This window comes from Candoia aspera, chromosome 3 (genome assembly GCF_035149785.1).
Source record: "Candoia aspera isolate rCanAsp1 chromosome 3, rCanAsp1.hap2, whole genome shotgun sequence".
In the NCBI taxonomy this organism is placed as follows: Eukaryota; Metazoa; Chordata; class Lepidosauria; order Squamata; family Boidae; genus Candoia; species Candoia aspera.
Window position 1 is genome coordinate 136,250,891 of NC_086155.1, and position 20,532 is coordinate 136,271,422.

The 20,532-nt window shown below is 42.3% G+C and overlaps 1 protein-coding gene across 1 annotated transcript; it reads right to left on the minus strand.

Moving 5' to 3' along the window:
• Nucleotides 1–540: 540 nt before the first annotated feature.
• On the minus strand, nt 541–1,780 carry FOXQ1 (forkhead box Q1). The gene has a single exon (XM_063300209.1). It carries the CDS (start codon nt 1,695–1,697, stop codon nt 546–548), a length of 1,152 nt encoding a protein of 383 aa, XP_063156279.1. The 5' UTR covers nt 1,698–1,780; the 3' UTR covers nt 541–545.
• Between the last annotated feature and the right edge of the window lie 18,752 nt (nt 1,781–20,532).

Genomic DNA, 20,532 nt, shown 5'->3' on the forward strand with positions numbered 1-20,532 from the left:
ATAGCAGCCCTCTTTCTCAGGGTTCAGGAGCACCCTTAAGTTAGCATCCTTATTTAAGTTGGCTTGTGACTACTGCTGAAACTCCCAGTTTCAAGCTCCAGTGCTATGAACAAGTTCCCCAGGAATAAGCCCAAATGAATTTAATGGGACTTACTTCAGGGTAAGTACATGCTTTAATTACAACCCTGGAGAAAAGATCCTTCGATGTACCTCCCCAGATTCGCTTTAACAAGCTAGGCACCTGCAGCCCGATGAATGTCCCCCTGCCCCACACCATCGGCAGGAAATGGTTTCTCTTCAGCAATCAGAAAGAAGCTCTGCTGTCCATCTTAGAGTTCAACCCTTTAAAAAAAAAAAAATCTGACTAGTTTTTGGTTTTGGTCTCAAGGGGAAAAAAAACAGCGTTAAGGCACCATCTTTCTATCTTCTGAGTCTCTGGATTTTTTCCCTTTTCAATTCTTTTAAAGTGCGTTGAGAGACCCTTCTTGTCTATCCTCACGTTACTCCAGCCCTTCACTAGGGAGGGGTCTTAGCCCGTTCGATCGTTACACCGATAGGGTCTCCGTTGCATAAGGCCTATAGGTGTTGTGACTGGCCGCCACCTGCTGCAATGAACTGGGCAGCCGGAGGGGGCAGTAGAGCTGAGAAACGCCCAGCGTTTGCAGTTGCGCCGAGGAAAGCCGGGGAGAGGAGAAAGAAGAGCGCGCGGGGAAGGGCTGGTGGAGATCGTGGGCGCTCAGAGCCTTTTCCTTGGAGGCCTCTAGCAGCAGAGGGTCGGGGAAGCCGTAGTGGTAAACGGCAGAGTTCGCCGCCAGAGGGAAAGTCGGGACGAGGCCGTAGGAGACGGCCGGCCGAGCGAGGAGCCGGGAGTAGCTCGGGGGGGCGGGCCACGCCACCGCCCGTTCTCCCACCGGCGTTGTGGGGGGCCGCGGCTGCTGCTTGGAAGGTTGGAACGGTCGGTTCAGGATGCTCTCGATAGCGAAGGGGCTGGAGAATTTCGTGCTGGTGGCCGAGGCACCCGCGGCCGATCCCACGCCCGGTTCCCCCAGCAGGGTCTTCTGATCTGCACTCGGGGAAGCGGGCGCGGGGGACGGCTGCGCCGAGGGGGAGCCCCCGGCGGCGGGGATGGGCTCCGGACGGTTGAGCCGTTTCCTTCTCCTGCGGAAGACGCCGTCGGCGAAAGTGTACTCAGAGTTGGGGTTGAGCATCCAGTAGTTGTCTTTGCCCCACGGCCGGGCCGGGTCTCGCAGCACCTTGACGAAACAGTCATTGAGCGACAGGTTGTGACGCACCGAGTTGCGCCAGCCCGTGTAGGCGCCCCGAAAGAAAGGGAAGCGGCCCATTAGGTACTCGTTGATCTCCGCCAGGGTCAGACGGCCCCCGGCCGAATCCCGGATCGCCATGGCGATCAGTGCGATGTACGAGTAGGGAGGCTTCGGGCGGCGCGTGTACGGCTTTCCAGGTAGTCCCACAGCCGCTTTACACTCGTCCCCCGGAGAAGGCGACGGCGAAGGCTCCGAGCCCTGCCGGGGAAAGCCTCCGCAGCCGCTGGCCGGACTAAGCGCCGCGCAATCCCCGTCGGAGCCCAGCTCACTCTCGGCGGCCCGCGGCGACTCTTCACTGCTGCCTTCCAGGTCGCTGACGCTATTGCTGCTGAGCTTGTCCTCGTACCGCGGAGCAAAGATCTCCAGCTTCATGGTCGCGCCTCCAGCTCGGCTATCCGCTGCCCCCCTCGCAGAGTGCTGATGCCTCCTCCCCTGGTGGGGCTGACTCCGTGGCTCTGGCGACCTCCGGAGACAGTATCAACAGTGGGGGTACATGTCGACTTCGCCAAAGTCTCGGAATGGGGGTGGGTGAGGGGAGAAGGATATAGGAATAGTTCGTCTCCGCTTTGGAATCCCCGAAAGGTAGGGCGTGGCTCCAAAGCGCGGACAGGTGGGCTTTCGCTTTCCCTCTGCAAACTCTCTCTAAAAGGAAGCCAAATTTAGTTCACTCCCGCCTAGGCCAGAGTTTGGAGAAAAATTGCCGACATCTGTATTCTTTGAAAAAGTGTTTCGGAGGCGGGGGGGGGGGGAGGTGAGAGGTTTTTGGAACGCGTCTCAGTGTTCTTTTCCCATCAGCCCGATGACGGCCGCCTTCTTAGAAAGCAAAATCCGCGCACTTCACTCCTGGCACAGACGTTCGGATGAGCCTTATTTCTGGCGCCAGCTTCTGCCCACCACCTGGGCAGGGTTTCCAAATTTGAACGCTTTCCCCCTAGTGGTGTCTGACCAGGGCAGGGGTGCCTTTCCTCAGGAGATGCCGTCGCTCCCTCCCTCTCCGTTCGTCGTTGGCTGCTTCACGCGGCGAAGCTGAGAGCAACAGGTGGTTGAAAAGTTGTAAGCAACTTCAAACTATTCCCCTCCGCGAAGCGATTCCTGAGCTTTTCCGCGAAAGCTCTCCGACAGGCACGCGCAAAGCCTTCCCGATTAGGATTAAAAGCCACAGCAGCAACCACGTAATGAAACCGGGGTTTGAAAGCAAAGGTCGGTGGTAATCCGTGTCTTCGTTCAGTCTCGTAAGGAGCGTTCCCGGCTCCCGAAGGAGGCGCAAGTCGGAGTCTCCTCGCAGCCCCAAGCGGACGAGCAGCCTGCTGGCGGGCGCAACACCCGAGCTGCCGCCGCTGTCATTAGTGGTATATATTGTCATTATCTCTCTCCGGGACTGTGGGCCAGCCCATTCGAACGCTGGGAGGAGGGGGAGGAGCTTCCACCACACCTCCTCCCTCCCCCGAGAGGCTATTGGGTGGGGATGCGAGGTGGCTTGCTTGGCAAAGGTGGGCACCGACGAGGCCGGCGCCGGCGAGCTCTCGCTGGGAAGAAGTTGGTGCCTGTTCCGGCCGAGCCCCGCCTTCTCCCTGGGGTCTCGCCCAATGAAACCGCCGCGACGGGCCCGCTCCTCCCCTCCGCTCCTTCCCCATTTGCAGAGCGGGATCCTAGACTCAGGTGCGAACAGCGAGCTGCCTTACAGGTGGCGGAGTCCGACCTAATGTCTGCCTGATCGCCTTCCTAGGTGTAAGCGAGCTCTGCCCTTCGCAGAATTTTGCAAGTCCCTTCGGCGGGCGGCTGCTGCTCAAGGCGTTGCTTTTGATTGCTGATTACAATGAGCAGGGCTTAGCTTGGGGAGGTTATGAATTCAGAACCTGTGTCCCGCGAAGGGGCGATGAGTCTCAACCTAGCCTGCTTCGCGGGGGTTAAACACCGTGAAAAAATCGGTGTGCCCTTTGAGCTAAAAAATCCAACAACAACATTTACAGTGGAGTGCTGCAAATTATTATACCAGTCTGTCAGCCAAATGTTAGAATCTTTAATGGGAGAAGAGTGTCAGCTGCTGAATTTCCAGTAGTTGGGATGTTCTAGAATGTAGTAGCCTTTGCTGTGTGCATGTCCCTATTTTCTGTAGATTCTAAAGTGATTATGAAAGCCACAAACCTGGCTGGGTATCTGAAGGGCTCTTTTTTATTCCACTGTCAGGCTGTAAATAAAAGCTGCTTGAACCCAGAACTACTGTTGTATCACTTTGCCCTGGGAAGAAATTGCAGAACTTTACCAAGTAAATTAAAAGGAGAAGAAAGAGGGTTAAGATTCATATTGATCACAATTCATTTTCTAAATATGTCCAAAGTAGTTTTGGAGTATTATATATAATATTCACTTCTGAATCTGCAAAGGTGTAATTATATGATGGTAAACACATGCAGCATGATCCAAAACTTTTGAGTCCCATTTTCACTTCTGTTGCTTTTCAAAATGCATTCTGAGACAATATGGAAAGTTGGAGAGTGTGTAACTTTTTAAATAGATCTAATAACAGGATTGTCTCACTATTAGCAAGCCTGCTTTTGTTCTTTACTGATTTTCTATGAGATTGAAATGTTGAGTGGATTGTACCCAGTATTTCAAAACTGACTTTTATGGAATATTTCAAGTAAGGAGTGTGCAAGAGCAAAGTGAAACCTTTGTGAATCCTAATTGTTTACAGTGGAGAGATTTAAACCTATGATTAGCATTTCCATTGATCAGCGAGTCTCACAAACAATCATACTTTAAAAAAAAATTTGATAGGATCGTGCCATATGTATTTAAGCCTACAGTGTTTAATTAAACTAGGGATATATTACTTAATGTGCCCTGGAGTATTTTGCCAAACCAAAGACTGCTAGCTGCAGTCAAAGATTGTTTGGTGTTACACAGTTTCAAAATGTTGATGGTAGCTGAGTTAAGGAAATTGGCTTATATATATATGGGTGTCAGTCAAACTAGTTTTGTTGCTAGTGCAATTTCTCTAACACTATCCTGCTAAGCACATTTGGAAACAGTTCTTTCCAAATAAATGTGCTTTCACATCTTCCCCCTCCGCTCATTGTATGCATGGTTTCGCAGAAGTATTTGCTACTGAATTTTAAAGAGGCTTTCTCCCCAAATTCTCAAAATAAAAGTATCAGTGTAGGATTGCATTTGTATGTTGCATGTAAATGACAACAACTACTCTGGGTAAGAATAAATAAATTGTGACCTAATATAAAATGAATACAATGTAATCAATTATATATACATTGTGATATAAATTATGCATCATGGATTTCATTTATCTATGCCTATGCATATTGAGATATAGGTACCAAGGATTTGTTGTCAGTTTTAACAGTCTGAATGAACACGTTATGAGTGGTATAGTCAATAAGGGATTAGAAGCAGGAAGACCCAGTTTCTACATACTCCTCTTTCATGCATGGAAGCCAGATGGGTGACTTTCGGCCAGCCATCTTCTCTCAGCCTTAGATTGAGACAAACTGAACCAGCATAGTAGAGTCCTTAATCTTTAGTGAAGAGGCTTTACACACACAGCACACACACTTCTTATATCTACCGTGAGTTAAGCATGCTTTGGAAGAGCTGTCTTTAATTTACTTGAAACTAATTTGCCTGAAACTAATCCACTGTTTTCCAGAGGGGTGGTCTGCTGCAGCAAGCTTTGGTAAACTATACTCCTCTTCATCAGATATATAAGATATTATTTGAGATTGACCAGTAATATGGGTGTGTCCCTCAAGACAATTGTGGAAGACAGGAAGTTATATGTAGTGTACAGATGTAGACTGTAGTTATTTGTTCAAACAATTGTATAAATTATACTGATATTTTCTAAGTCATGTAGAAGTCTGTATGCCACAATCTATAATCTTAGTGTTTATTTTAGGGGGCATAAGCTTCAAAAACAGGCGCTCTTTTTAGCCGTACCGCTGCTTTTTAAAGTCTTTCTGTTAGAAGCCATCCAAAGTTTGAGCATTTCCTATGGAGAATGAATAAATCCCTTCCTTCCTGATCATCAAGCATGATTCAAAATGCATGTTTAAAATAATGTTTCAACTTCCCTAGGATTAGTTGTTCTATATGATACAGCTGGTTGTATTAAAATAATATCTCTGATGAACCCAAGATATTAGATATGTTTGAAAGTTGTATTTTGAGATAAAATTATACCCATTTTAGTTTATTTCCACCTTATCAATAAAGCTGTTAAATACAAAACACCTAAGAAAATGAGGAAGATATATATATATATATATATATATATATATATATATATATATATATATTCATTCAAGCACCATTGATCATACTGGGAATTACTACTAGAAATACAAGCATATGACTTCTTCTCTTATATATAAGAACTGGGAAATTAAAATACATATTACATTAAGGAAACAACTACACAAATGAAATCTTCCTATAACTTTCTTATGTTCACTTGTTTTGAAGTTGTTAAAATATGGATGATATCTATATACTACTAAAACTTGTCTGTTTGATACTTGTAACCTTCAACTGGGCGAAACAGTGTGTCATAGGCCAACAGTTTTTGAACCAAGGTACCTAAAATGGGCTAACTTACAGAATGCATCCAAAATCCAGGACCCATGACTCCTGTGGAATAGAAATTTGGCAAATTTTATAAAAATTTTATGGCATAAAATTACCATAAAACATTTTGTAACGTAATACAAAATGTCATAAAACATTTCCTGTGCTCAACTCCTGATGCTTGACTTGCTGTACAGTTCAACATGGGCTACTTTCAAGGCAGATACATCTCTCCTGAATTTTTAAGAACTTTTCCAGTACATTAGAAGCTTGGACATTATTGAAGGCATTGAGGAATCTGGAAAGGAAATATGTCTGAAACAATGACCCAACAGGCCATGGGTTGTCTAATGCTTGATTAAAATCTAATATTAGCAATATTTAGTAGCCATTGATAGCTTAATTCGCAATTAACTTCTCTGAATTAAGCTATCAATGGCTACTAAATATGATGGAGTACAAATTACTTCAAGAATCAGAGAAGCCTAGCCTCTGAACACCACAAGCTGAGAAGCACTACCAGAAGATTTCTGTTATCTTCTCTGGTGGGCTTCTGTGGGAAATCAGATGCTTGACTAGAGTTAGCTTTTGCAGCAGGACTGTTGGTAAATATAATGGATTGTAGAGAAACCTGAATCATCTGGGATAAAGAACGTCTGCAGGAAATGGAAGCAACCTTGCTGTTGAGAAAACATGAAAAGGAAGCATTACAGTGGTACTCTATACTGGAATTCTGAAGCAAGAAATTCAGAATTAAAGAGTCACTAGGAACATACTTTATGCTTGTTGTGATGAAGCTTAGAAGTCACTTCTTTATATATTTCTTTTCTCTTATTATAATCTTCTCTTTTTTCTTTCTTTTTCCCTGCTCTTTTTACTCTATTCTTTTTTCTTTTAAGTTTAGTTTTTATTAGATTTTAATATAATCAAAACTCAATAAGGATTATATATAGGGACACCTGCAATAATTGGTGGGCGACCAGTGGTCTTAGTTCATGCAGGTTGGAAACTATTGTCCTAAAGCAGAGGTAGAGAATTTGGGATCCTTGTTAGATTCATCTCTGACCACTGGATCTGTTAACTGGAGGTAATGAAATTGGGATCCAGAAATATGTTTAGACCTAAAGAGTTTCCACCTCTGTCCTTGAACAACTCTTCTTCGTGGCATCTTAACTGTGATAGATTTGGAAGACTGGTGCCTGCCTGTAAAGAAAACTTCAGCCTGGCTTCACACTTGAAGAAAATGATATCTGACACAAGACAAAGGTTCAGCCATCTCTGCCCACTTGCAAAGCAGTGGTGGAGAAGGGCACTCTTCTTTCAGGAAGGGATGTGAAGGAAGGAGATGCTTTATCCATTGCCTGGAGCAGTTTTCCTTCCATGCTGCTTTTATCTTACAAGTTCCTAGACTAATACTTGTGATGTAAACGTAACTTTAGAATACGAGGGGCAATGAAATATTGGTGGAACCTAAGAAGTTTGAAAAGTAATGATTTCTGAGGAAAGCTCCTTTCGCTTCCATGATCTCCTTCATGCTAGATCTCATCCTGGGGCCTTTTGTCATATGCAACATGTCATTTAGCTCTCTGTGACTTGTAGCCTTTTAAGAAAGCTTCCCAAACAGAGAGCTGAAACTGGTCCATGAAAATTTGCCCTTAGAAGTGCTTATGTTTGTGTTCAAGTTATGGGGAATGGCTTCCGGTTCCCAATCTTGTATGCTTGAATTCAGAATCTGGGTTGAGAAAATTTCCTTCTCCTTCCTGCTTTTGTTAGAAGTGGCAGTGGAGAAGCTGGTAGTCCACATTTTGATGTTTATTTTATTACCTTTCCACCATTTGTGTCTAAAATATACACAGTTCTTTTTGCTTGTTTGTTTGTCTTCTTAGCATTGTACAAAGGAGCTAATGTCAGTGTTATGCTATCGGCAGGCAAACAGATCCCATCCCCTTTTCCTCTGCAAAGGGCCTTTTATATTCCATTACACTTGATGGTTGATCTGCAGTAAAGGCAAAGACTCTCACAAGTTGAACACAACTCCTAATGACTCCATATTGGCAACAGTATGGAAGTGTGGGTTTTCACAATCAAGCAGAAATCTTTCCTTCACCTGCTTACATGAACTGAAACCTGAACACTCTGCTCTAACATTTATTCCATCAAGGAAAATCACAGGAAACTTCATTTAACTACTACTCTGGCTTCTTAAATTTGCTAAGTGCTCAGTAAATATCTTCAAATCTATCTTTGTAACCATAAGGGCTAGAAACTATCCTCCTGCAATGGAAGACAGCTGAGAAAGTCTCAGGCATTTTGGAATGTGTGCTTTACATACTGTTCTACAGAATTAATGGTTACTGTGGGTTTTTTTTTAATGTTGGTTATTATCCTATTTATGAGTTTTCGGTTTTAGATTACACCATGGATATTTTAATTGTATTATTTATCCTATGTAAGCCACTGGGAGTCTCTTGGATTGTGGCAGAATAGAAATATGGTAAATAAATAAATCATAAATAATGCTTTTGCATGAACAAGGCTAAGCCTCAGCAATATGCCATATTATAGCATTACTTACATACTTAATGTGCAGCTCAGTGGCAACAATTGCTCTCCAACAATTTGAATTACAGTAGATTTTGGTGAATCATGCCCATTTTTTCAGTTGCAGTGAAAATTTTTTATACGGTCAGTTGCTAGTCTGACCTCCAACCTTCCTCCTTACTCACCTGGGCCTAGGACTAGCAATGGCAGAATTAATACAGCATTGAGTGTCTGTTTTTTATAGTTACCATAGAAGCAGCAGAAAATATTTGAAGTGACTAGTTTTTTTTCCCATAATATATCAAAAATTGCAGTGAGCTTTGTAGATGATCATTCTATGGCTCTTCCTGCTATAGTTTAAATAGACAAATTTAACGCCTTTGCCTCTATGAGGATTAGTACAATCATCGGAAAAAGCTGAGTTTGTTAAATAAACTTCACATCAAAAGCACTTTGATGTCTTACTTTATGGTACCAGTATTCCTCTTTTCTTTTTTTAAAGAATGCATTTAAAAAAAAACATGTTGGAATGACGATGCCTGGTTCTTTTAAGAAAAATTGCCTCACGTTTTCCAAAAATATTAAGCCAGATATCTTTAAATTCATTCCATTTTGATATCACTGAATCTGCCACTTCTCATGGTTTATGGCATTAAATAAGTTGAACTATCCACAGTTCATAAATCCTACAATTAAAATGACCATGATAACTTGTATAATAATATCATTAATATAATAAAATAGTAACCACAATGTGTTTATCTATCTATCTATCTATCTATCTAGGCTTATTTGGTGCTCCAACCAAACATTTTGAGCAGTCAGTGTATAATTCCAGGGTCCACGTACAGATTGATAAAAGTACTGTCACAAAATAGAACAACCACAAAATAATACATTATAAACAACACATGGCAAAATGTATCACCAGGATACTCAATCCTATTCACTCCATGAATTCTTCTTTAGGAAACATCAACATGCATCCCAAAAACGACCCTGCTGAAAAAGCTGGGTCTTAGTGACCTTACAGAATGCTATCTCTTTCGATTAGCATACTGCACTCTTCCTTTCACACCAGTCACTTCCCTCCTCCTCTCTAGCTGCCATTTTTAAAATCAACATCTTTCAGGTTTACAATGAAGTAGAAGAGAGCAGCTCTCCACTATTTTAGTTGAGAAGATGGGATTGCCTCTTTAGCAGTATTCTGAGATACATCTTTACCTTTCAATACAACAGATGAGTTTTTCCTCATTGCAGTGTCCAAAAAGTAATAAGGAGTAATCAATGGGGCTTTTGTTGCTTTTTTTTCCAGTTTCACTATAATTCAATCACTTCCTCACTGGCTCCCTCCTGCCACAAGCTCCTGAAGAAGAGACCTGATACCCTGCTGCTTGTTGGGTTTATTTACTAGGACTTTACACAGTCATTGCAGGGTCTGCTTACCTCCCCTCTTGGGCTGTTTCTTTCCCTTTCTCAGATTGTCTTAACTTGTTAGATAGTCCCAGACATTTACTGACCCATTTTTGACCCCCAGCCATTTATCGACCCCTTGGATTGTCTCATCAATCCTTGGGTGTTGATATTGACCACTTTGGGGAACCCTGCTATAATGCATGGCATATTCCCAAACCAAACCCTATTTCGCAGTGACTTGGAACATGTGCACTAGATGCAGGATATGGATTGGCAATGGGGTAATATGTTAGGGTAGCATTGTTTTGAGCTAATCAGGAATGGGTGGACAGCACTTCAACTCAATAGTGGGGAAAAGCCCTTCCTTAAAAGTATCTGTATCTGCTTAGAAAACCAAGTGAATGAACTGGGAGATACTACAGAGAGCATCTGGATTAAAATAAGTGGAGCAGCAAACATAAGCAATACTGTTGCTGATATCTGCAGAGATATAATGTACATATTTTAGGCTTAATTTTGCAAAAAAAAAAAAAAGTTTAACCATGCTGCCAGATTTTGGATGTATGATCTCAGTGGCCTATTGGTACAGTAAAAATGATTTGGGGAGCAGATTGCTGATTAGGAATCTCTCGTGTGACATAGTTTTCAATATTCTGGTTTCATAATATGATTTTCTCCAAGATGCATTTTATTATTCAATTCCAAGCAGGCTTACTCAGAAATAAGTCCCAGTGGATTAAATGTGATTTACTTGATGAGAAGTGTACATAGGATTGCAACTTTTTAAAAAAATATAATAACTTTTTTTTAATACAATAGCTGTTGAGGCCTAGCTTTAATTTTAGGCTGATACTATGGGGGAAATATAGATTTCCAGAGAGTATCATATGTTACACTCTATAAAGGAAATACAGTATTTTATCCAGCTTCTCTTAGCTTAGATCTAAGTTATGGATGGATGGTGAATTGTCAAAATATTGATTTTTGTTTGAAATTCAGAGATGTCCTGAGTATGATAGATCTTAGATATAAACTTTGATCTGAGATGTTCCTCTCCTACAATGCCTTAAATTATTTATTTCACCTTGAAAAGTGGCCAGTTGCTTGGGAATGAATATTTATTTATTTATTTATTTATTTATTAAATCAATTTATATAGTCGTAGTCAACACAGCCAGGAAATGGGGTCTGTCACACTCCCAGATTCCCAGGCTCAGGCACAGAATCAGGTGTTATGGAAGGCTAGCAGGGTTGAACCAACCTAATCTGGAGGGATGATGTTCCAGAGGCTGAGTACCACAGCAGAAAAGGCTCTCCATTAGGGCCCCGCCAGTCGACATTCCTTGGTTGATGGTACCCATAGCATGCCACTCCTGCTGGATCACATAGAATGGGTAGAGACAACCAGGAAGAGACAGTCCCATAAGGAAGCTGTTGTAACCACAGACCAGCTCAAAAGTCCTTAAAGAGTTTGTCATGAACATTTTTACACAATCATTTTTAGTCAGCACTGCATGTTAGAGTAAACAGAGTAAATGGAAAGACAGTGTATACATTCAAGAATATATAAAAATAACACCCCTGGATGATTGTAGTATATGAAAAAGCAGCATCACAGATCAACTACTAGAGACAGTTTTTGCATGAAACTTATATTCAGCATGAGCAGTCAAGTGTTGAGCAATGCAGTGAGGTTCATGAACAGATGAAACACCCCAACGTGACCTAAATAAGCTATTAAGAAGACTAAACTGCTAGTTGCTCAGTGGGCCAGCTTTGAAATGGAGTAAAATGCAGTGAAAGAAAGAAGAAAGAAATGGAAGAAAGAAAGGAAGAATGAAAACCCAACGATATAGTGGAATAGGAATTTTATTCGAATGGATATCATTATAAGAACTCATGGCCCACAGGCTGCCTGTGCCCTACCAGAATCCCAATATCATGTCACCCAAAGCTACTGGCAAAAAATGGATGATTTTTGCCTGCACTGTTTTGTTTTTCTGTTTTGTTTTTCTTTCTTCTAAATATAAGGATGGGAATGAGAGCAGGATGTTATGGGAGGCAAACTGGTCTCCAGTGGAGTTTTAAAGCCACCCCAGAACTTAAATGGGCCTGAAATTGTGTTGTAGGAATTTAACTGGCTAATTACAATCTGGACCAGAAGAGGGGGAAGTTAAAGAGTTAAAATGGGGACTTCTAGAAATGTCCTGCTTCCATTTCCATCTTTAACATCCCCCCCCAAAGGTAAGAAGTATCTATCCTTTCCAGTGATATCACGACATCTTTAGAAAGCTCTTGCTGCTCTTCAGCAGGTTGGAGGAGTCAGGGACTCCCTGCCCGTGATCAACAAAATGTTTCCATCTCTGCATTACAGGAACACTAATACATTTAATCTTACCTCTTTAATTATGCATTATATGTCCAGGAAGTCCAACAAGCTGAATGCAAATAGAAAGCATGTGTTTCTATTCTGCTATTGTAATTAATTTTTAAAATAACATATTTGGTTGCTATTTGTATAACAGTCAACCTGATAAGGAAAAAAAGGCTGCAATAATGACTAATTTTAAATCAACACTTCAAAGACTGACCCTGTTTTTTTTTAAAGATGCAGAATGACATATTGTCCTTGACCTAGTGATCCATCAACAAGTGCAGTGAAATGTATTTGGAGGCACAGCTGTGAAATCATGTTTGGTAAGATGCACATACTTTGCTAAATTAAGTTACAGCAAGACTTCTGACCGGGGTAGCACCAGAGAGAAGTTATGTCTGATAATTGCCCTGGTCTTGAAACAGTTATTTCAGAGTAGAACTTGATGGAGCCATAAGATTTTGTTCATGCAAATGCCAAAGAGAACAGTGACATGAAGCATTATATGTTAAGCATTATATGTTATTGTAGCCTTTCCAGGCTTATTAAAATCAGCAGAAGTATGTTGTCATATTGGGTTCCCTCTTGCCACCTAAAAGATGAACTACATATCTCCCAATATGCCCACTGCAAGCAATAACCCACCAGCTGTAAGGTTTGAGTCTCTGAGGTTGTGGAGGGGGAAATCAAAACTTATGCTGAGAAAAATGGGGAAACCGAAAGTTATGCTGAGCAAAATGAGGAAACCGAAACTCATGGTGACTCAGCAGAGTGGGAAAGTTCTGAGCAGCTGATTGGAGGAAAACAGGAGCCTGGTTTAAACCGCCAATCAGTGAGAGGGAAAGGCGAGCTGAAAAGTGCGCCAAACAGAAAGAAGCCCGATTGGTTCCAGAATAGGAATGGCATGAAAAGAACCGATAAAAAGGAGCCAGCGCATGGATTGGGTCTCCAGAGACAAATGTTCCAGTGAGCTAACAGCTTCTTTTGGAGACAAGCCAGAATCATCCTCAGAGCCTTGTCCTGTAGCCACTATGGAACCAAAGCCTTCCCAGCCTTCTAAATTCCACCTTGCTGCCTCACATTGTATCTTGTTTTGCCACCTTGCCCAGAAGCCCGGCCGAGTGAAGTCTCGCCGCCTTGCCCAGAAGCCCAGCCGAGTCTTGCCGCTCCACCACGGAGTCCAGTTGAGCCAAGCCTTGCCACCTAGTTGCGATCCTTAGCCGAGTTTTGCCTTGCTGTCTTGCTGCCGTCTCCAGTCGAGTCCTATCCAGTAGCCTCACTGCCTTCGTCAGCCAAGTCCTGTGCTGCTGCCTGTCCATGAACTCTGAGTGCAACCATTCCAGTTGCCTTGCCTTCAGCTCTTGCCAAGCCCTGTCCAGTTGTCTTGCCGCAGTTCCCAGTTGATCCTAGCAATGTCATTTTGCCCAGCACTCCAACATTGCCCGCTCGGGTTTGAACTAATATTTAATAAAGGACATTGCTGCTGTAAATAGTTTGCTTGTAAATAAAGATTCCTAATTGAATTCTACTGGTTGTCTGAGTCTAACCAGAACACCAGCCAACCATAGTTATCACACTGTTGTTCATGCTCAGTCAAAAAGGACCTCCATTATGGCTTAGTGTAATGAATTAATCCAGTTCAAAGGTGCTGAACTGCAGCTAGAGATGGAGAGATACCCCTCTCCTACAATTGTTCCTCTGTAGCTGGTATTTGGAAACTACTATCCCTAACTCAGAAATAGTCTCAATAGTCTCACAAATGCTTCCAATCCCCTTTGAAGCCATCTAAGCTAGTGGTAACCAACACTTCTTGTGATACTATAATGAATTCCACAGGTTAATGATGTGCTACATGAAAAAGTTTTCTTTTATCTGTTCTAAATCTCATTCTGGGTCCTTGGTTTTGGGAGAGGGAAAAAAAATCTTCCTGTCAACTTTCTTTATGCCCAAGCATAGAACTGTCTTTTGTCCAAGCTGAGCAGGCTTTTACTTTTCTTGTAAGGAAGGTATTCAAGGCCCCAACAGTTTTGATTGCCTTCTTTTGTACTTTTCCCCATTCTGTTATATCTTTTTTTAAGTTTGGGGAGCAGAACTGACTTTTGAATTTGCATGACAAATACACCTTCTAGACAGTGAAATAGTGGATCTGATAAAGATGCTAACTGCCTTTAACGCTTGTCACTCAAAGACAAAAAGTATTTTCTTGTTGAATCTTTTGCACCACTTAAATGATTTTAAGTCTTTTAAATACTTATATCATTCTCCTGAAGAACAGGTGCATGCACTACTACACACGACTACAGATCTGAACATAGAATCACAGATTTGTATAAAGCCATTACTACGCTGGCAGTTTTCATTTCCATCCCTTTCCTAATAATGCCTAACATGGAATTTGCCTTTTTAACAGTTGCTGTACATGAAGTTAACATTCTCATTAAACTGTCCACAATGACCCCAAGTTTTCTTTTTCTTGGTTAGTTTCAGGCAGCTGAGCTCAGGGCCGCAACTAGTGTCTGTGTCACCCAGGGCAAACATGGATTCCATGCCCATTTTGGTGCCCCCCCAGCGCAGCACCCGGGGCACATGCCCCTCTTGCCCCCCCCCCTTAGTTGCGGCCCTGGCTGAGCTGAGGCACCCTTAGCATGTGTGTATGAAGCAAAGTGGTTTTGCATCAATGTATATCACTCCAGGTTTATTTAAATTGAATTGCATTTGCCATTTAGTTGACCATTCAATTTAAAGAGAATCTTCTGGAGATCTTTCACAATTACATTTGGTTTTTACTACTTGGAATAGTTTAACATCAGCTACAAATGTGGCCAGCTCACTGATTTCAAGCCCTTCTCCAAGGCTGCTTTCAAATACCCATTTTGGCATGCAGCTATCAGCATTACCTGGGGCCTGTAATGGCAAATATAAAATTAACATTTGTTTTTTAGTCAAATCAGATTTCCATGGAGGGTATATGTACTCATTTCAATGGTGCCCATAGATGAACATTACCTAACATTGATTATTCCAGGATTCTGTGCTATATGTTGTTGTTTATTCGTTCAGTTGCTTCTGACTCTTCGTGACTTCATGGACCAGCCCACACCAGAGCTTCCTGTCAGTCTTCAACACCCCCAGCTCCCCCAGGGACGAGTCCGTCACCTCTAGAATATCATCCATCCACCTTGCCCTTGGTCGGCCCCTCTTCCTTTTGCCTTCCACTCTCCCTAGCATCAGCATCTTCTCCAGGGTGTCCTGTCTTCTCATTATGTGGCCAAAGTATTTCAGTTTTGCCTTTTATATCATTCCCTTAAGTGAGCACTCTGGCTTTATTTCCTGGAGGATGGACTGGTTTGATCCTCTTGCAGTCCAAGGCACTGTCAGAATTTTCCTCCAACACCACAGTTCAAAAACATCTATCTTCCTTCTCTTAGCCTTCCTTATGGTCCAGCTATTGCAGCCATATGTTACTACGGGGAACACCATTGCTTTAACTATGCGGACCTTTGTTGTCAGTGTGACGTCTCTGCTCTTAACTATTTTATTGAGATTTGTCATTGCTCTTCTCCCAAGGATTAAGCGTCTTCTGATTTCCTGACTGCAGTCAGCATCTGCAGTACTCTTTGCACCTAGAAATACAAAGTCTTTCACTGCTTCTACATTTTCTCCCTCTATTTGCCAGTTATCAATCAAGCTGGTTGCCATAATCTTGGTTTTTTTGAGGTTTAGCTGCAAGCCAGCTTTTGCACTTTCTTCTTTCATCTTCATCATAAGGCTCCTCAGTCCCTCTTCGCTTTCAGCCATCAAAGTGGTATCATCTGCATATCTGAGATTGTTAATGTTTCTTCCAGAGATTTTAACCCCAGCCTTGGATTCCTGAAGCCCAGCATGTCGCATGATGTGTTCTGCGTACAAGTTGAATAGGTAGGGTGAGAGTATACAGCCCTGCCGTACTCCTTTCCCAATCTTAAACCAGTCTGTTGTTCCGTGGTCTGTTCTTACTGTTGCTACTTGGTCATTATACAGATTCTTCAGGAGGCAGACAAGATGACTTGGTATCCCCATACCGCTAAAAACGTGCCACAATTTGTTATGGTCCACACAGTCAAAGGCTTTAGAATAGTCAATAAAACAGAAATAGATGTTTTTCTGAAACTCCTGGCTTTTTCCATTATCCAGCGGATATTGACAATTTGGTCCCTAGTTCCTCTGCCTTTTCTAAACCCAGCTTGTGCATCTGGCAATTCTCGCTCCATGAAGTGCTGAAGTCTACCTTGCAGGATCTTGAGCATTACCTTACTGGCATGTGAAATGAGTGCCACTGTTCGATAGTCTGAACATTCTTTAGTGTTTCCCTTTTTTGGTATGGGGATATATATTGATTTATTCCAATCTGATGGCCATTCCTGTGTTTTCCAAATTTGCTGGCATATAGCATGCATTACCTTGACAGCATCATCTTGCAAGATTTTGAACAGTTCAGCTGGGATGCCGTCATCTCCTGCTGCCTTGTTATTAGCAATGCTTCTTAAGGCCCATTCAACCTCACTCTTCAGGATGTCTGGCTCTAGCTCACTGACCACACTGTCAAAGCTATCCCCGATATTGTTATCCTTCCTATACAGGTCTTCTGTATATTCTTGCCACCTTTTCTTGATCTCTTCTTCTTCTGTTGGTCCTTGCCATCTTTGTTTTTGATCATACCCATTTTGGCCTGGAATTTACCTCCAATGTTTCTAATTTTCTGGAAGAGGTCTCTTGTCCTTCCTATTCTATTGTCTTCTTCCACTTCCGTGCATTGCTTGTTTAAAAATAATTCCTTGTCTCTTCTGGCTAACCTCTGGAATTTTGCATTTAATTGGGCATATCTCCCCCTATCACTGTTGCCTTTTGCTTTCCTTCTTTCTTGGGCTACTTCTAGTGTCTCAGCAGACAGCCACTTTGCCTTCTTGGTTTTCTCTTTCTTTGAGATGTATTTTGTTGCTGCCTCCTGAACAATGTTGCAAACTTCTGTCCAGAGTTCTTCTGGGACCCTATCTACTAAGTCCAGTCCCTTAAATCTATTCTTCACCTCCACTGCATATTCCTTTGGGATATTAGTGAGCTCATATCTAGCTGATCTGTGGGTCTTCCCTAATCTCTTTAGTCTGATCCTAAATGTGCAATAAGCAGTTCGTGATCTGAACTACAGTCAGCTCCAGGTCTTGTTTTTACCGACTGTACAGATTTCCGCCACCTTTGGCTGCAAAGGATGTAGTCAGTCTGATTTCGGTGTTGTCCATCTGGTGAAGTCCATGTATAAAGCCGTCTCTTAGGTGGTTGGAAGAGAGTGTTTGTTATGCAGAGTGAGTTGTCTTGGCAAAATTCTATCAGCCTATGTCCTGCTTCATTTTGTTCTCCCAGGCCATGCTTACCTGTAATTCCAGGTGTCATTTGACTGCCCACCTTAGCATTCCAGTCTCCCGTGATGAAAATAACATCTCTTTTAGGCGTGTTGTCCAGTAGGTGCTGCAGATCCTCATAGAACTGCTCTACTTCAGCTTCTTCAGCCTCTGTGGTTGGGGCGTATATTTGGATCACTGTGATGTTAGATGGCTTGCCCTGAATTCAAATTGAGGTCATTCTATCGTTTTTTGGATTGTATCCAAGCACTGCTTTAGCCACTTGACTATTAATTATGAAGGCTACTCCATTTCTTCTGTGGTCCTCTTGTCCACAGTAGTAGATCTGGTGTTCATTTGATGTGAAGTGGCCCATTCCAGTCCATTTCAGTTCACTGACGCCCAAAATGTCTATCTTTAATCTTGACATCTCACCAATAACCACATCCAATTTGCCCTGGCTCATAGATCTTACATTCCAGGTTCCAATGGTGTGTTGATCCTTAGAACACCGGATTCGCCGTTCACCACCAGCACCGTCAGCCGCTAGCCGTCCTTTCGGCTTTGAGCTAGCTGCGTCATCACATCTGGGGCTAGTTGAACTCATCCTCTGTTCCTCCCCAGTAGCATTTTGACCATCTTCCGACCTGGGGGTCTCATCTTCCAATGGTATACCGACGTATCTCTGGTTGTACTGATCCATTTAGTTTTCACGGCAAGAATACTGGGATGGGTTGCCATTACCTTCCCCAGGGATCGCATTTAGTCTGACCTCTCTGTCATGACCTTCCCGTCTTGGGTGGCCCTTCACGGTTTAGCTCATGGCATCACTGAGGTGCTCAAGCTCCAGCACCACGGCAAGGTAACAATCCTTTGCTGAAGTCTGTGCTATATAAGGCTGAGTAAATGATTATAGAAACTCGGGCAGTATTTTCCCTTTCTTTTTTTATCCTATCCTATCCTATCCTATCCTATCCATCATCATTTTTCTTTTCTTTCAAATGCTGTGCACTATTGACTCAATATAAGACCATGGATTGTTTTTTATTAATAATAGAATCCCCGCTTGACCTTTAGGTAATGAGGGTACTCCCACAAGTAGCTCATAAACTATTTACTGATAGCTGTATTCTTAGCAACTTAAACAGTATTTGTATTCATTGTGTAAACACGTGGATGGGTGGAGATCTGACATCGATGAATCACTGCTGGAGCAAAGTGAGATACAAAATTAGAACTTTAAGAGATCTAAGTTGTTAGGCTTGTTTGAGGATCTTCAGAGAAGGAAGTAACCAATTCTTTGCATTGGTTATTTTTTCCTTGGGTTATTTTGCAATTCTCATTTCAAGCTTAGGTCAAGAGAACAACAAGGAACTGCATGCCATGAATGCGCCATATAATTCCAAAGGTTTCATGAAGTCCAACATTTTAGAAATGGAATGTGGGATGAGAATACATAGGTTGTCTCAGACTTTGCTCCTGACTTGACAATATGTCCCTCTTCTCCAGAAACTCAACCTTGCATTTAATAACTTGTTAACAGTAGAAGCTTCACAGACTTGGTTTGGTTAGGTTTGATTAGGTTGCTTTACTGTAGACAAGAATAACATGTATCTATATGTCTATTTTTTAAAAAATCTGCCTATTGGAGAAAACAGAAGTCTGTCTGCCTGCCTGCTCAGAATTTAAATAATATGCCTTTTCCTCCCACTTTTTCAAGTAAATAAAAAGTTTGCAATTTTCTTCTTGGCCTTGACAGTTGGGAAACATTTGCTTAATGTTTATATAACAGTCCTGTCTGGCCTAAAAACCATTGATTCCAGGTTGAGAGCTTCAGTCCTTAAAGGCTAAGATGTGACAGTATAGAAATGTGTTTGTACATGGTGAAAGGTGACAATCAGATGGCCATTCTAATCAGACAGATACATGGAGTTGTGAAAAATATCAAATAACTATTCATGTCACTTGCATGGAGCCTGTAAGCAGCATTGGGGTGACCATGGTCTTAAGAACAAGAGAAGAAAGTAGCTGAGTTTAGCACAGGATCAGAGAGTAAATTACTATTTGCAGTTTTGAGTCCATTTGCTGTCTGCCAATGATTCTGTAATGTGGCACACCCAATGCATCTTATCTATCATCTGTCTATCATCTCTCCCTCTCTCTCTCTCTCTCTCAGCAGTTCTGATTTGTTTGCTTAAAACAAAACCCTATTCTGATTCTCTGAAGGTAATGCAACAAGTATTTAACTGTAAACTGCCCTTTGTGTATTCCACAAGCTAAACAGCTGTTGCATCTGACAAGTAGAACAGTGCTAGAGGTGAATGTGGCCTAATGCCTTGTGCCACACCCAAAGAGGAGGGTAGAGAGTATGCCTAAATTAAGGCATGTCACAGTTTATAGTGATGTGGCCCACTTCAAGCCTGCTATTTTTCTCTGTCTCTTGTTCCTTCAGCCAATTCCTAGATCTTTCCTCCACATCTCCCTAGAACCTAAGTCCCTCCATCCTGATTTTTTACTGTGCTTACAGCAGGACATAGTTACAAAGCCGACATATTAGCTTTGACACAAGTGATATATTGCTTAATAAGTTAGTGCTGTCAACAAACAGGTGTTGTTGTAAAATTACAAAAGGTACATAATAAATATGGCAGACTTCCTTGTATTTCCAAATTTTGGAATAGCCACATAAAACACCTGCACTTAAGTGGGTGGGATATGGAATCTATAGAAGTAGGATGCTAGGATTACAGGCCACACCAGTCCAAATGGTATCGATTAGATTAGTCCATAATGTCCCATGGCAATCTGAAGCCAGTTGCTGGGTAGGCAACGGGGAGAGAAAAGGCATATCAATATCCTCCTCAGAGAAGCGTAAGTATTCCTGGACTGCATCCATCTTTGCTAAATAAGAGCAATCTGA